The following is a 17,098-nucleotide window of genomic DNA, read 5'->3' as shown; positions in this document are numbered from 1 at the left end:
GGTGCATTAGTGAATAGTCATGGGCTTTTTTTCCTTAGTGCAAAGTGATTGAGTTGGTTGTAAGAGTAAGGAGGTATGAGGAACATGCAAAGGAGCACTCTGATGGAAACAGTAATTATTAGTGACTTTACAGACTGTGAAATTATCAAAATAAGAAGCTCATACTGTGAAATCGCTAAGACCCCTCTCTTTAATGCTCACACTTATTTTTCCTAGTTTCATTTGGTTACTCTTTTTCAGGAAAAAAAAATTCTGTAGTGACAGTACCAGCCTTTTCACCATCCCCCCCCTTTTTTTTTTTACTTAGGTAGAAATAACAATTTTAAAACTGTAAAGAATATCTGATAGCAAATGTGTGTAACACACAGAGCATCATAAATGGAATATCTAAGCAGGATGCAAAGAAGCTAGCCCTGCTGCAGTAAGTTTTTTCCAGTATTCATTCCCACATTACAGGGAAAGAAGTTTGAAAGCTGTTGGAGAATTCTGATTTACTCCTTTCTTAATAAATGCACTATTGTTCATATCAAACTTCTGTTGGGCAAGTTAACTTACAGGGTAACATAACAAATGTTTTAATAACTTTTTGCACCTGTTTTCTTTGCCTTTTTTCCCCCTGAATTGTCCAATACTCTGTTCATGGGCAAGTAGAATTCTGAGCTGGGAAAAGGAGCAGGTTTTCCCTGTGGTAAATTCTTTAATGCAAGAAAACTCTTCTTTCACAGTCTGGTGTGATGGCAAGAATTTGTTCTTGCATGGGGAGAGAGGAAATACCTATACATTTATGCTTTCTTTTCTAACAAATTCTGAAAATTTAAACTGAGAAACTTCAATATAAAATGTCCTCATGCATTTCTGCTGTAGTCTGCCCATTTTGGTTCAGTATGCCTGGTTGTGATACATGTGACAAGGAGTCATTTCTCAGCAGATAACTTTTGATAGCTTGTATGCAAGTAACTCATTGCTAAAGTCATTGTAGATTTCTCCAGGATCACAACTGGCAGTTCCATAGATCTGAGAACACAACTTCTGCCTTTCCGTCAGCTGATTGCATTCCTAGAAACAAAGAGCTCTGTTGACAGTGTATCATGACTGTGATACAAGAACTTGCCCACTCAGCTGATTACTTCTGGTTGGGGTTTTTTTTTGCAATACTGGATAATTTCAGAGAAACTCGTTGCTGGATGAGTATTTTGTCCTGTCGCTTTCATTATCTTCTTTAACTGGTTCCTTTTCCTTCTGATATCACTGCTGCTGGACCAACTGGCTGCCTTCCCAAGTGTTCCCTGTTAGTTCTGTAGCATCTAATATGTTTCCCTGTGTGCTCAAAGACATAAATTAGAGTCCCAAACAGTGCAAGAAAACAGGAATTGCAAAGACAAGGAACGTACCAGAGCCAGCCTAGGAGTTGAGGAGACACCTTGGACATGTGACATCTCTAAGCTCCTTAGTAGAATATAAGCAGGTTAAAAGTTGTTCTTAGAAATTCTGAGGTGGCTTCAAAAACATTATAATTAGTTCTATTTGGAAGACAGTATTTATATTTTTTCCTATAAGAATCAGAACAAAGGAATATTAATAGCTGCCTGCACATTGTAACATTTTCTGCATAATGACATTTTACAGGCTTGATATAATTTTCTGCCATGTGCATCAGGCCATTAAATGAGAGGTCTTTAAAATTATCTCACCAGAACAGTTCTTTTTTCCAAACAACACCAAAAGAAGATGAGATCAAAGAATTTCATAAAAGGCGCTTTTCACAGCTTATCTGTCATTAAATGAAGGTATTAGGGAAATGGCCTGAGAAGCTTTTCCTACTTGATACCCCTTTTGAAGTGACTATAACTACAAAACATGCCATTTCTGCAGAGGATTCCAGTTGTGTTTCTCCCTTATATGAGAGGAAGGGCACAAGGACTGTATTTCAGCAGCTGGGACCCTTCTGGGGTCCTGGCTCATGAAGCTTGCTTGGGTTTGCAGAGGCAGGCAGAGAGCAGGGCTGGCAGCCAGGGAGTGCCCTTCCCTGAGCTCACCATGGAGCTCACAGCTACCGACCAAACCTTTCAATGTGCCCCCAACTGCAGCTGGGGGCACACTGAAAGGTTTGTCCCAGCTCCCAGAAAAATCCAGTGACACCACAACACATATCCATCCAGGATAATTTGGGGTTGAAGATCTTTCCAAATTCAAAAGTCTTTCTTCATCTCTAAGGTTAGAAGGTACAGGATTGAACTGATGAAATGCAAATGGACATAATTTGTTCAGCATTTTCATTGCATGTCCTTGGTCTAATAAATTCCACATATTACAGTATTAAAAATTTAATCCTGATCTCAAGCCCATTGAACTAAAGAGAGTCTCACCACCAAGCTCTGTAGATACTGTGTCAGAAAATGAGATATTTTGTTATAGGTGTCACATAGAAAATGTTCACTTGGGGAGAAAGTATAATATCCATCAGTGACCAAGAACAAAAACCAAAATTGTAATTCTTAATTTAAAGGAGGAAGTAAAAAATGAACATTTTTGCTCTCACATTTTAGGGTGTTAATTTGAAATTGTATCTATTTGAGCAACTCAGAGTTAGAATTTTATGTCATATTCTCAGTGAGTAAAATGGGAGCTCTGTGGAGGAAAGCAGGCTGACCACTCTCCACCTGCTGTTTCTGTGCAACATTGAATTTCTCTAAATTTAATCTTTTTTTAGAAAATAGGATTAATTAAATTTTGGATTTTTTTTTTACTAGACCATTATGAGCCTGATACACCAGCTACTCCAATGCATAGTAAATTTGGTCCAGATAGTAATATGACAAAATTTATTATCTGAAGAAAACATTAGGAAGGCTGTATTCAAGATCAGGTGTTTATAAATTGCAGAGGAAAAAGGTCTGTGTGAGGGCTCTAATGTTCATCTGTGATTCTGAGCTAGATATGATTGCTTGTTGCAGATTCTAGTTTTTTTTCATAACCATGCTTTCTCACATTCCAGCATTTATGGTACAGTTGAAAACCTGCATATTTCAAAAGGGATACCAATGTCAGTGATTTTTACTTGCCACAGTAGTGTAGGATTAGAGACTTTCAATATTTGAAACATTCAACTAAACTTTCCTGGAAGTATTAGTGCCGGGGTGATAAAAAAAGGGCACATTTTTTCACTCTCAATGAATTCAGGACAAGCTGGCATCTCTTCACTTTGGACAGTCTTAGAGTGTTGCTGGATATGTCTTTGGAACTGCCATAAATAAAACTTTCTTCTTGAGTGCTGGTTCTGGTAAAATGTAATGGTCCCTTGAACATTTTGCAAAGAATAGGTGAGGTCCTGGATAACATTTCCTGCTTTGAATCATTAACTTGTTACTTCCATGGTTCTGTGACCTACTGCTTGCACACAGTAAGTCACTCACCCAAGTCAGCCAATTTTTCTCAAGATACTTAACACTAGCCACATTTCCCTTGTTGAATGGTACTATGGGATGTGTTATGGGCATGAAAGACATATTAAGAACCCGATTTTGTTCCAGTATCCATGGATATTCCATAAGGAGACAACATAAATCTCCCATGACAAAAGTGAACATACCAGGACTGCTTTATGGCATACAGAGATCTCAGGCAAACATCTTGCTTAAAAACCCCTTTCCAGCAGCTCACATTATAGCTGAGTAAATGCTGCAAGGCAGGTCTTTGCAGTAATACACTGTAGAGGATTTGAGAATCTCCATACGGGTTCTGGAAGCTCTAATTGCATTTGATTTGTAGCTTTCTCTGGCCATTCACATGGTATGCTATGATAGGGTACAGAGGGATTTTTGAGTGTCTCAAACCAGGCCAGCTATTCTTGAAACCATTCTCAAGGCTTTAGAAGTGGTTTTTCTCCCACAGGCTCTCTCTAACATAATGTCTGAGCCCTCTACAAACAGAATAGAAATCTTCTGTTACCAATTTTGTAAAATGAAGAAAACCTAGTAACCAGTTCTTTTTATAAAAAAAAACAAAGGTGGAAAGCACCTTTGAGAAACCTCAAAATAATTGTTTCTTTTGTTTTGAGAAACAAAGGAATTGTTTCTCTAAAGGTATTATATCATTTCCAGCACAATTAGGAATTGATACTTTGAGTAAGGTTAGAGTAAGAAGTAACACAAATTATTTGCAGCACTGAAAGAGCTCCCAGTGATATCTTCTGCAGGTACTGAAACAGCCTGCCAGAGGAGGTGAAGGAGTGCTTATCAGTGGTGATTTTTAAGAGAAGGTCAGTTTATTTTCAGTAACTGATGCAATTTTTTGACCTGTGAGGCCGAGTATGTTCAAGGAATATCATTCAGTACTGGCTTTTGCTGGTGACAAGGGGACTGAGAAGAGAGCAGGGCATTTCTGGCAGAAATGAGACTGCACTGCAGTGGAATGCAGACAGACCCATTTGCCCTCTGGCAGACCAGATTAGCAGAGCCTCCTGCTTCTAGGTCTTTGTGGACCAAATTGAGTCCATTCAGCAGGGCTGTTCAGGTTCACAGTTTTAGATCTGTCAAAGGCCAGAGACTGCCTTGCAGCATTGGAAAGGTTAGTTCCCCTTAGGTTAGGTACAGCTGATCCTGCCTGTCAGTGGGATAAGCTAGATGACCTCGCAAGATTTCCTTATCCAGTTTTGTGTGGTTTTCTGGTTCTGTCTGGTCTATGTTTTAACTTTGAGGCAATTCTTTCAAGGGCAAAAAAATTAATTTGAAATTACTGGGCAAAGTTGAGTAAAACTGACCAACAAGCCCTAACTATAATAGACCTCACCAGCTTGAGAGAAATTTAGAGTGTGGAATTTTGGCCGACAAAAAATCCTCTAATACAAAATCTGAGCATGTGCATTTTGTGTTAAGTGAAAGATGCAGACATGTCTTGTGAAATTTAAGATAGCAGTTCCTATGTGCAGGTCATTTCTTCCAAGAATTATGGGATTCGTAGAAATTGTTCCCTTCTTCTTTGGAACTCCTTGAAAGCCCTGGTACAAAACAGGAAAAACAACACAATTAGCCCCGAGTATAAACACTGAAATCAGAGACAGATAACATGTCAGAGTGTCCTGTTGGAGATTGTTACTCTGAACTTCAAAAAGGAATCACAAGAACAGGAGAGAGCTTCTTGTTGTTTTCTTTCGTGTTGTACCTGGTTTTTCTCTTGGATTTATATTTGCCCCTCCTAATGCTGGGATTGTGGAAAATGAATCTGCCATCCTGGTTAGTCTTTGTCTCTGGATGGTGAAGGCTTGCACATAGTTTTGTGTACAGTATGCCTGTGCAACTTCCATCAGAAGCAGGAAATGTTTATTTAAGTTTGGAGGGGTGGGATAGTTGCTGTAGTTTTAGGTAATTTTAAACAAACTGTTTGAGCATCCTGTTTAAATAGAGTTAAGTAATCACAGTTTTGTATTAGTTGAAGAAGAATTCCATGCATGCAAGACATGAATAAAATATCATCTTACTGAGCATACCAAGGTGATATATTTACCTGACTTCTTGAGCAATAAAAGTTGTATGTTTGACTTTTGTTTTGCAACAACTTTAGTGGCTAAACATATTCCCTTATGTAACAGTACTCTACTAGATGGGAACTATTTAATGTTTACATTTACCTGTATTTGATACACATATTAGTTTTCTTGATACTTTCAGGGGCCTCTGAAGAAATCTAATTTAAATGCAGCTTTCTGAAATTGGTAGAAAAATCTGTATTCATACAAAGAACATAGTTTAGGGAACTAGTGAGAATCAGAAAGGATTTATTCAGAGCCCATTGTATGAAAATATAAATGAAGGGGAAAATGGTTGTTGGAGTAGGCTGCTAAGATTTATCAATTGTGACTTTTGGACAAGAGTCCATGTTCACTGCCTTTCCTGAATGATGTTAAGTATTATAAAAATTGAACTGGGAAACAAAAAACAATAGCGAAAAGATTTGTTCTCTGACTTGTTCCATGGATGCACATCTCAGTTTTGAAACTGGGAGACAGATTGCATGATTTATTTTTGTTTTGTAATGTTTCAGTAATGAGGCTGTGTTGAACTGCATATTGGGTCCCCCAGCTGTTAGGACTCATTTGAAAGAGAAAAAAGTTTGAATTCTTCAGATTGAAGTGATAATTTTGCATGGTTTTATGTCTATCAATGGATTGTCTTTAGACTGCAATTTAATGTTAATGAGATTTTAATTGGAAAACAAACAAAGGACAGACGGGTTAATGACTGATAACAATTTTTTAAAAGTCTTTTAAGAGCTACACAATAATTAATGTAAACAATACATCAAAGTCTTTCCATGTCTAACCTTTCATACAGGGTTTACGTAGAAGTTTGTTCCTTAACAATGGTATTATTCCACATCTAAACAACTAATAGACTGTACAATGTCATCTGTTAAATCAGAACTGATTGGCAAGATTATCTGGTCTTACTAGTAGGAAGACCTTGGTCATTAATCACACCTCCACAAAGAGGAACTGGATTGAATCTGTTATATCCTTAGATTTTATTGCTGTTGATGTTTCTAGAATTCTCCCCTCCTTTTCCCAAATTAAAACATGTACAATATTCCAAAAGAAAAAAGGTAGAACCTCTGTCTAGTGAAACTCATAACATCTAAACCTGAGCAAATATAAAGTGGCAGGGAGTGCACATAATACATAGTCAGATGTAAGCAAAAAAATATATAAGTAAAACTAAAAATCAGAGAATGGCAATAATCACAAAAAAGTGTGAAGTATTAGAAGGATTTGCAGTAGAGCAGGGAGTGGCTATTTTGAATGTCAAGAAATGAAAAATTAAATTGGGACAAAATTAAAGGAGTGAAATGAGAGAGATGAAACAAGATTTCTAGTTTAACTAGTAAGCATACTCTGCCATTTAGTGATAAGGCCAAAGACGAGAAAAGATTGCTTTTTGGTGTCCATTTTTGATGATACAAAGCATGTAAGAGACTCTCAATTAAGTTTAGAGGTAAGACTCTAGAGATATTAAGGCAGCCATTGTGCATTCCAGTATAAGAGTTACATTTATGGTCAGAAAATACTGTGGAAATACAGAGTTAAACATACTTTTTTTTTTACTTCTAGCCTGTTTATTTCACATCCAGTTTTCTTTTAAAATATATTATTCATGCACTGTGCTCTGCTTTTGTTTCCATTTGTTATTTTAAGTATTCTCATATCTTTTGAGAAATTCAAAGAAAAGCAGTTTGATTAAGGGCTAAAATAAACCCTGAAAAAGAATCAAATTACTTCAGAAAATACATTAGTTTACTTCAGAAAACATATTAGCTTACTTTGCAGTAGTTTTTTGCTTTGTAGGTGCCAAGAGAGGATTAATCTGTAATGTCTTTGTTTGTGATTTTCCTTTTATTTTAGTTTATATATAAAGAGTTCCCAGGACTGCTTTACATTTATTTTACTCATCAAAACATACTTCCCAAATGTTATGAAAATAAAGTTCAAAAATAATGCAGTCCAAATCAAACCCATTCCATTCTCTCTTGGAACACAATTGATAATAAAGTCATACCTTGTATCGCATTTTTAACTGAGTAAACACTGCATTGTCCCTTAATGTAGAATTCTTAAGGGTGTTCACTTTATATTCTCATACTTCAATGTTTGAATAACTCCTGGTGGTACATGTAGCAAGATACATATGATCAGGAATAATACAGTTATTTCACTGCTAGTGGGAGGATTTCCTCCTTTCTGCATTGAACTCAGAGGTCTCATTGAGTGACTCTGTGTGTGCTTGCATTATGACAGAAAGGAAGGAGTCAGAGGGTTGGGAACCTGTATTTTGAACATTAACCTTTGATGGAAGTTATGGAAAAAAGTTTGAGTACAAAAATCAAAATAATGTCTGTTTTTGTTGAGGTTGTGGCATAAAAAAAATGGACTTGTCAATCTCAGCTCCTATTCATAAAATATTCTCTCTTCTCTTGCATCTTCTTTTCAAGTAAATATGAGTCTCAGCTGATCACATGATTGTCCTGACTAATAAGAAAGACCAGAGAGTGCTTTTAAGAAAGTAGTTTCCATAGGGACTGAATATATTTCATCAAAAAAGATGATACCTTCTAATGTTGAAATTCTGGTCTACTGTGCTTGTGCATGTTGTGCATCTTACTGTTTACCCCATGCTAGTGGACTTTCTCAGACTCACTGTAAACAGAAAACAGAACTTTCAAACCTTTTTTTTCCTGTGAATTCTCACTAGGAAACTGAAATGTTTACTGAGTAAAGCTGGGAAAGTGACTTGAAATATAGATTTGTAGCAGAAAAATTCAATAGCAGAACAAATTCAATTACTGAGCTGTTAAATGTGCTTTTAGTAGGTATACTTTTGATGAGATTGTCAAGTAAGTTGCAGAATATGTCAAAAATACCCTTTCAAATAAGAATGGGATGTGCACAAAAAAGAAGATATAAAAGAGAGAGAGATGATTGATAGATATCAGTGTCCAGCTCAGATAATAATGCTAAACCTTTTGTTCAGACTGTCTGGTGACAAGATATTCTGCTAAAGAGTCCAGGTTAAATTTTCAGTTAGCTTAACTGTTAGTGACCTAAAAAAGACTGAACTGTAATAAAAGAACTTGAAGCTTTAACTAAACAGTTTCTGCCATTTAATGTCAGCAATTAGGCATTTTGTGAATGTCACAAAAAGCATTTGGATCAAACACAGAGTATTTAATATGAAGAAAAAACAGTCTATCCTGACATGTGGCCTTCATCTATACAATTGTGTAAATCAGTCTCTTTCTGGTGTTATCACTGTTGGGAGCAGCAGCTCCCACCTCAGTGACAAGTTGAGGGTCACCATTTGGGAGTCACAGCTGTAAAAGGCACAGCACCATCACTTTGCATCAGTATTGGTTTTTTTCTACCTGTGGTAGATGCAGCAAAATGGTAGCAATATTGGGAATGAGTATGGCTGTTCAGGAGAATGGGAATTGCAGCTTTGTTTTACTTGTTGATCCCACTCAAGTCCAGACTGTTGACTTTGGAAAAGCTAAAATAACAGTGTAAGAAAGTTCAATTTCAACAAGTGTTAGGAGAAGTTACTTTAGGTAAGTGTTAGCTGTGCTCTCCTCAGCCTGCAGTCCAATAGGTTTTGTGCTTGAAACACTGAACTGTAACCATGTGAGATAATCTTAGGGAAGACCTGCAAAGGGACACTTGAAAATGCTCTTCAGAGATACTCATTCTGTGGTGCAGCAGTGAGAAGCCTAACAAAGGACAATGCCCACGTCTTCTTCTTGGGGATGTTGCATCCTCTTACGTTATGTTCCAGTAGCAGCACAGCTGTGCTTTTGACTGACTTCATCACAAACCTGATGTATTGGTGGTATCCTTAAGCTCTAGCTTCTGAAATCCTAACACTATCTGAGAACTACCAGATTTTCTTTTAAAAGCAAGGCCATAATTCTTACTGGTTCCAAAGATAAATCAGACAGCCAGCACAAGGACGCATAATTTTGCTTAAAGGAGCAAAGAGGGTGGTAGTTAAACCCTACACTAATGTCAGAATGTCTGCATTATGATTTTGAACATATCAACAGTACTGAGCATTACAGAAAGAGCCAAGGCCTGACTCTGAATCCATGCTCTTTTGAGTGTATGATGCAGCCAGAAGCTGTGATGCTATTCTTCAGGATGTTTTCCTTCCTAGGGAACGATAAGGAAAATGTTGGAAAATGTACGAAAGTCATTAACAATGTTTCACCAAGAATGCCAGGTCACCTGGCTTTCCAAATTTCATCCAGTCCAGCAGTTTCTGTGTTCCCAAGATACAGGAGGAAAGGCACAAAGTTTTTTTCTGCATCCTCTTTCTGTAATCAGCAAAAAGTCAGACAAACATTTCTAGCCTCCTCCAGGAAGCATCCCTGATAAGTATAACATTTAGGCACTTAATGAGCAGCATTAATGGACATGCTGAAGTTCAAGGGTATTTTTAAGTGCTGTGCTCTGAGTCTGAGTTGTAGAGTAGATGATTAAAGACAAATGACAAACATTTATGAAATTCTGGATTCATATACATAAACTATGTAATCTGCAGGCTTGGATTCACTTGGGGGAGGTTAATTAACTTCAATCTTCTGTTGTTTTTCCTTGTCCAAAGCAATGTCACATCTTGTCTCTTTTTCCTCAACCCAGCACACGAGACACTACGAGCTAGAGCCAAACTGCAGTGTGACATCAGAGCTGCACAGGGGTGAAGTCCCATGCTCACACACCTGTGAATCACGTGACATGGGAAAGAAATGTCAGTGCCATGTCACATCAGGACTACCTCCACCTCCAACTAAACTCATGTGCACATAGCTGTAGATAATTAGCAGTAAGGAAATCAAGAATTTGGAGTAGGCATTCACCAAGGGTGGACAGGCAAGAAGTTGAAAATTTAGGGGTATTAGTACAGACTGGGGAATAAGATGAAAATTTGTAAGAAACACTTAAAAATATTGATCTAAATTATATCAAATAGATGTGTGCCATTTCTTTCCTTATGCCTTCACCTGCATTGCCAGTTTGGATAATAAATGGTTCAAGATGCCAAGCACATTTTAGTTTGCTGATTTTTTTCTGTTCTGTTTCAACATGTGCTGAACTTTTGGGTTAATGGTGTGACTACCTGAGAATCTCAGTTGCTATTCTCAAGGAACATTCATTTCTAGTCCTCCATCATGGAAATAGGTCTGAAAGCTTGAACAGTGAAGTGATAAGCATTAGAAGAATATAGAAAGAACCTGATACATATTTTAATAATGCAATCCTATTTCATTATGAGAGTTTGAGGCAATTGAAAAAACCATATATAAGTGTTTGAGATTGGCAGCACTGGTTTCTATAGCTTAACAGTTCTAAATAATTTTTTCATTATTTGGGGAAGATGCTTTGCAGACAAAGTAACTGGTAAGAAAGAAGTGCAGAAAGAAGACTGAAATTTGCCCCACAGCCTGTCAATAGTTGACAAAATTGACATATCTTTTAATGGGTTACTCTGGCTAAATTTTCTAAAACTATGATTTTTATGGCTAAATTATAAAAGAAATAACATCACTTAAGTATCTCTGTTATTACATGAACTTGATTATAATTCCATATGTATTTGTTGATGTGCAGATGTTTATGTGTCTGTTTTGTTAGATACAGTATTTTGATTGCTTTTTCTTATTTCTCACTTTGAGACTCATCTCATTTTCTTTAGGTTTGCTGGGTTTTGGTTGCCGGCTTTCTCCTTTTTCAGAATCGTGGCATTACTTTCTTTTATTTCTTTATGTAAATGCTCCAGTCATTTAAAGTGTGGCTTCAAGCAGTCCTTTATGTCACTAAAAGAAATTAGCTAAATAGCACTGTTTAATTAATTTCAGGACCGCCTCTTTTTCGTCATGGAGTATGTAAATGGAGGAGACCTAATGTTTCAAATCCAACGCTCACGCAAATTTGACGAACCTCGATCCCGCTTTTATGCTGCAGAGGTCACATCAGCTCTCATGTTTCTTCACCAACATGGAGTCATCTACAGGTACTTTTTTTGATCAAAAATAAAGTATTTTTGGGGCTTCAGGATGGTTTTGGCTGAAATCCTCCATCTCTTAGCAACCAGTTTTAGATTAGTTGTTTGTTCCAATTTGCTTACACAGAACTTTTTTTTGGCTGTTTATCATTGAGAATGTTAACATTTGAATAGCCTCTGCAGCAGTCGCCAGCTGTGTGTGCCAGTTTTGTGTTCTAGTCCAAATAAAGTGGGTTTGAAAAAGCTTGGCACAGTGCAACCCAGAGGTGACCTCTCTGCAGATCGGCGCAATCTCTGCACTTTCCTCCCTGTGCCATAGATTTCCTTTGGGTTTCTAACCCCCTGCCACTTCCTGAGTTTGTTTGTCTTAGTTGTCTCCACTCCGATACAATCGGGATGGTCCTTTGCTATGCTTTGCTTATGCCCCTTCCTCTTGACTGTTTGGGTGAAGGCTTACTCACCAGCAGGAAGTGGCCCTTTGGAGACAATTCTGATTTGCTTTCAAGTGCCCTGCATCTATTTGAACCTCCCTCACTGGCCCCAGTCTCTAATCTTCAACAACCATGCACACACGCACAGAGAAAGTGCATATTGTTGTGCTGGGATGAAGAATGCATTTAGGGATAGGCTTTATTATTAAAACTAAGGATTCGCTTTGAAAAATTTCACCCTGATGTTAATGTGTTTATTAAATCCTTTATCTTGTCATTTCACACTTCCTCTCTGTTTTTATTTGTTTTTAGCAGCCTGTTATTACTTGAGATAAATTTGGGCTTTCAGAAGCAACATGCTTAACAGGTTTTTTAATATAAATCTGTCCTGTCTAGTAAAAACTCTGAGTTCTTCAGATCTAACTGAGCTCCATTTTTTCCCTTGATATTCCTACCCTCTTTCAGGTTATCAGTTTTGATTTGAGGTAGTCATCTCAGAGACAGGCTGTCAGAGATTTCATGAGCCAAACCATCAAGATAAGGGTATGGAATTTGTCACATTCGTATAAAGACAGGTCTTGAGAATACTAGAAATTGAGAAGGAAATATTAAATTTTTAGTAACCAGGGCTGAGTGGTAAGTTCCATCAGAAGCAATTGGCTTTGCCACATACAAAGGGATTAATAGGCAAATTTCTCAAAGGCGTCTCCTTTCCAGAGACATAGCAAACAGCGGAACATCACAGCTTCTGAGGAAAGTAAATCTCTTTGAAAGTGCTCTTTTCATCAAAAATCTAGTTTTCTTTATAAAACTCTTTGCTAGCTGCAATTCTTAATCTCCATCTTTTATTAACACTAGTATGATGTTTGCATACTGGGTTGTCTTTTGGGCCTGACACTTCACATGGGTTTGTTTTCAAGCGCTGCAGATCCAACACATTTCTTACCTTTCCTGCCCATATCATATTTCCTATTCATTGTCTGCATTTATTTCCAAAGCTAGGTATTTGTACATTCACATAATAGAATGTGGCAACTTGAGAATTTATAAGTATCTGTCATAAGGGAAACAGACAAGCTTGGCACTTTAAAAAGTGAAGGATTTCGAGGATTTGTTTCCATTAAATACTTAAGCTAATTTGCTTCTCCTGGAAACTGGAGGTAGACACCTTGTAATTAGCAGTCATTTTAATGACTTCTGTGAGCCAGCAGGAAAGAATTAGTATAAAATTACATCTCCCTGCTTTATGTGAATGCGCATTCATTCAGCCCCCCATCCTTCACTACTCCCAGCCCTTAACACAAATCCTCCTCTCTCTACTCTTCTTTCCTACCTCTTTTCCCTTGTCCTGCATGTAGCTTCTGCTGAGCATTGCCAACTACCTGGATGCATTGAATCTCCTCATATGCATGTGTTCTTTCTATACCTTCATGAGCAGAATGCTTCCATCACAGGAGAAATGTCATTCTGAGACAATGTTTCATAATTTAAACTTCACAGTGTGCTCACAACTTTTGATTCAGACACTATGCTGACATGTCTCACATGTGTGCTGGAGTATGACACTGAACTTGTAAATGGCTTGTTATGCTGAGTGTGTGATCAGAAGTCACATGAGAACATGAGTTGCAGGATGAAACCATAAACAATTGAAAGCAACAGGAAGAACAGATTCAGTTGTATTTAGTTTTGACCCAGGCTTTTGGATCTTGACATGGCTATGTCTGTAAGAATAATTCATTTTCTTAACTGTGAGATACTAGGAGTTCAAATATTTGTAAAATGAACATCCCAGTTATGCTGTAAAATACAAGTAGAAGGAAGAAATTATTTTAAATTAATTAATGATAAGAAAATGTCAGAATTCGTTCACAATGTGCCAGACCTTGGGAGAATGCATTAGTTCATGTCAAGCATGCATAAGAATAGTTGTCTTGCACAGAGCAGTTTCAGCCTAATTATTCCATGCCTGACTGCATTATTTCCTACAATGTTAAAAATGCATTGGGATCAAGTCAGTCCTTTGCATCTCCTAAGCTCTTATTAGCTGGCAAACAAGGAAAGAGAAGGGAAAGGAAAAAAAAGAAAATAAAACAAACTTTGCTCCTGAATAACTACCAGTCATAACTACCTGACATGCCTTCAGATATTTTAATAAAGAATACTTGTCTTCTGTGTAATTATATTTCTAGAAAAAACATTGTGGTGTGAAATTAATGGTTATTCTCCAAAATGGGAAATGTTGCTTATGTGGGCACTGCTTCAAGGAAAGTGGGGAATATATAAATAAAATAAGATGTTTGATGGAAATGTAGGTTTCAAAATAGCTGCTATACCTTCTGATCTTTTTTCAGTCTTGTAAGTGGAAGTATTTGTTTGGAGCTAAACAAAGTTATATTTTTGGAAGTAAATAACTAGCTTTAGCTCATGCTTTGGCTTGTTGGTTAGGTTTTTAGAAAGTGCTATGATGATACTAAATGATCATCTTTTATAATAACTGGTTTATCCTCATGTCCCCTTAAGTTCAAAGAGAAAGCCAGCTCCTTGTTTAGCAATAGAAATTATTCTCTGAGTTCACATCTTTGCAGCTAGCCCAACAGTTGTTCCCAGACTTGTCCAATTACCGGTGTGCTCATTGGAATTCCATATATCTTCCTTATGTTTATCCTCCTTATGCTTATTGAGTTTAAGTTGGTAATAAAGATGAACCTCACAACTTTTATATATAAAGATATTCCATTACTGAATGCATGTTTTATGAAAGATAAACTTCTGGATAATTTTTAGGATGGCATTTTTAAAGGTCTGCTGTTACTGTTGTGTCAAAAACACTTCAACAGCCTAATAAAAATATTTACATTATCCCTGCCACCTTCCCTCTCATCTGGCATTCAGCTATTCGGGCACATGTCAGACTGGGGCCTGATAATACAAGTAGAGTTAATCGGTTTCAATCCTATTTTCTGGCACTTGTCCTTGTTTGTGTTATGCAATTGCAATTGCACCACTTTGGAAAAATGTATCCAAGCTTCAGGAATTAAGGACTAGGAATCTCATTTTGGTATTTTTTTTTTTGTGAGCTGGACTGGAGTTTGAACTTGGTGATGAAAGGTTGTGTGGACTATGTTCAGTGTCACCTGCCCCTGGAGTATGTTGTATTTTAAGTCAGTTTTCATAATGTATTAATATATATTATGTTTATATAAAATATATTAGTATATATTCTCATGTAGAGAAAGTGCAACAAACTGTGTGCGTTAAGTAACTGTGAGTTCTGTACTCCCCTCTTGTACTGAATTTCAACATTCCTGTGCTCTTTCTGCAGATATATGTAAATGTGGCATGTTCTTGTTTCACTTGGAGATGTTGGGCTGAGGTCAGGAGTATCTGGCTGGCTGGCTGCTCTCAGTGTAGGAGTTCAAGTGAGGTGACACAAGTGACCTGCTGTGTCCTGAAATACCTACAAAGAACTGTTGTCCCCCCAGGCAGGAAGGCCAGCACTAGAACAGGGTACCTCTTCAGGAACAGAAATGACAGTGTCTGTCCCTAGTTCATACATGATTTAGGAAATAACTGTGAGAGCTGTAAGCATTGTTTCAGTAGCTGTGTGTTGCTTGGTCTCTGTTATCCTCCAGAATCATTCAAGTGGTCTCTCTGGAGGATAAAAGAAAAAAAAACCTACATGTATACAATTTCAGTTCACCTAAAAGGATGAAAAATACCTTAATTGGGAAATTAGTGTCACCTGCTTTGGGTTGGCTAACATAGGAGCAAATATTTTGCTTTCAAGTGTAAGATCTGTGAGATGCTGCCTTCAAATCGTGCAGCACCTGATCACGATGGAGTCCTTATTCATAACTATGGGTTATTATGTTCCTCAGCAATATGAAGTAATAACCCAGCCTGTAACTTGCTGGAGCTTTCTAAGGCTCTCTACACTCTGTAATTAATGTGTTGGTCATGATGAAGGATTTACTAATGCTGAATTGAGGTAAATGTGGATGTAAATATGCTGATGCCAATCCTTGAGTACCTCCGGGCTTTTTCCGTACACAACTACCCTAGGAACTTGTTTGAACACTAACTGAATTTTTCCCTGGATAATCAGCTTTCCCAGCATTCCTCTTTATCAGGGCAGCACACACCAGTGTTTCAGAAAGAAGAACTACCTAAAATTAAAAGCACTTTCATTAGTGTGTTTTTATGTGAAATAGGAATATTTATTTATAAAGTGTGACTTCATTGGTGGTTGTGTGATTCAGTGCAGCCTTGGCAGAGTAATGAGAAGTTATATTTACACTGATGAAAATGTTGCATGGTCAGTGGTTAACATGTTAAAAGTCATCATTCTCCCAATTTAACTTACTATGTTATTTCTGAGTGGCAGCAGCCAAATAAAATTCCCTTCCCCCCTATTTTTTTTTAAGCAAAACTAGATGTGGAGCATTTTGATTTAAGTATGTAAAGATCATCTTATTACACCTCTGAATAGTTAGAAGTTAAATTGGTGCTTTAGCTGTGGTCCGTGGAAGAGGGCAAGACCTTGTACCCTCACCTGGCATATATTCACACCTAAGCATAGGAATATACTGAACACGTGGTCCTCTCTACATAAGCTGTTGCAGCAGTCCACTACAGAGAAGTTACAGTTTGCTTCTGGCCCAAGTGAGCAAAAAACTATTTCCATCACCTTCAGTAAAAATAGGAAGTGAGGAGTGAATCGTGCAGGTTTGTGTGGAGTCCCAGTGTCTCCAGGGACTGCTGCCCAAGCCATGCCACCTGACTGGTGCTCCTGGCTGGGCTTGAGCCCTGGACTACATCCACACTCTCTCTGCTCTGCCTGCTCTAGTTCCTAAAACTGAACATGAGCTCCAACGGGATTTTAGTCAGCGGCCTCCTGCCCTCTTTGCACTTTTTCTCGCTGGATCTAGGCAGATCAACAGTCATGAAATGCATAAATAAGCAGGATGTCTTCCCCGCAGGAAAAGGCAGTGGGCCGGGGTGGAGAGGAGCGGAGCTGAGGGAGATGAGAAGCAGGAAGGAGAGTTGGTTCCCAGGCTTCTGGCATTCGGACTGAGGGAGTCCACCCTGCCATCTGCCCAGCTTATGTATTGTGCTAAGGGC

The 17,098-nt window shown here is 37.8% G+C and overlaps 1 protein-coding gene across 2 annotated transcripts in view; it reads left to right on the top strand.

The window, feature by feature from the left end:
* Positions 1-17,098, top strand: part of PRKCE (protein kinase C epsilon) — a 287,638-nt gene that overhangs the window by 219,296 nt on the left and 51,244 nt on the right. For both annotated transcript variants that reach the window (XM_054629818.2, XM_077175832.1), the window contains exon 11: positions 11,398-11,552. In XM_054629818.2, the coding sequence (XP_054485793.1) occupies positions 11,398-11,552 (155 nt within the window). The remainder of the gene's footprint in view (positions 1-11,397; positions 11,553-17,098) is intronic.

The sequence above is a fragment of the Agelaius phoeniceus genome, chromosome 3, assembly GCF_051311805.1.
Source record: "Agelaius phoeniceus isolate bAgePho1 chromosome 3, bAgePho1.hap1, whole genome shotgun sequence".
Lineage (NCBI taxonomy): Eukaryota > Metazoa > Chordata > Aves > Passeriformes > Icteridae > Agelaius > Agelaius phoeniceus.
The sequence above is the reverse complement of the archived record's forward strand: the minus strand, read 5'-3'. Positions and strand labels throughout refer to the sequence as shown.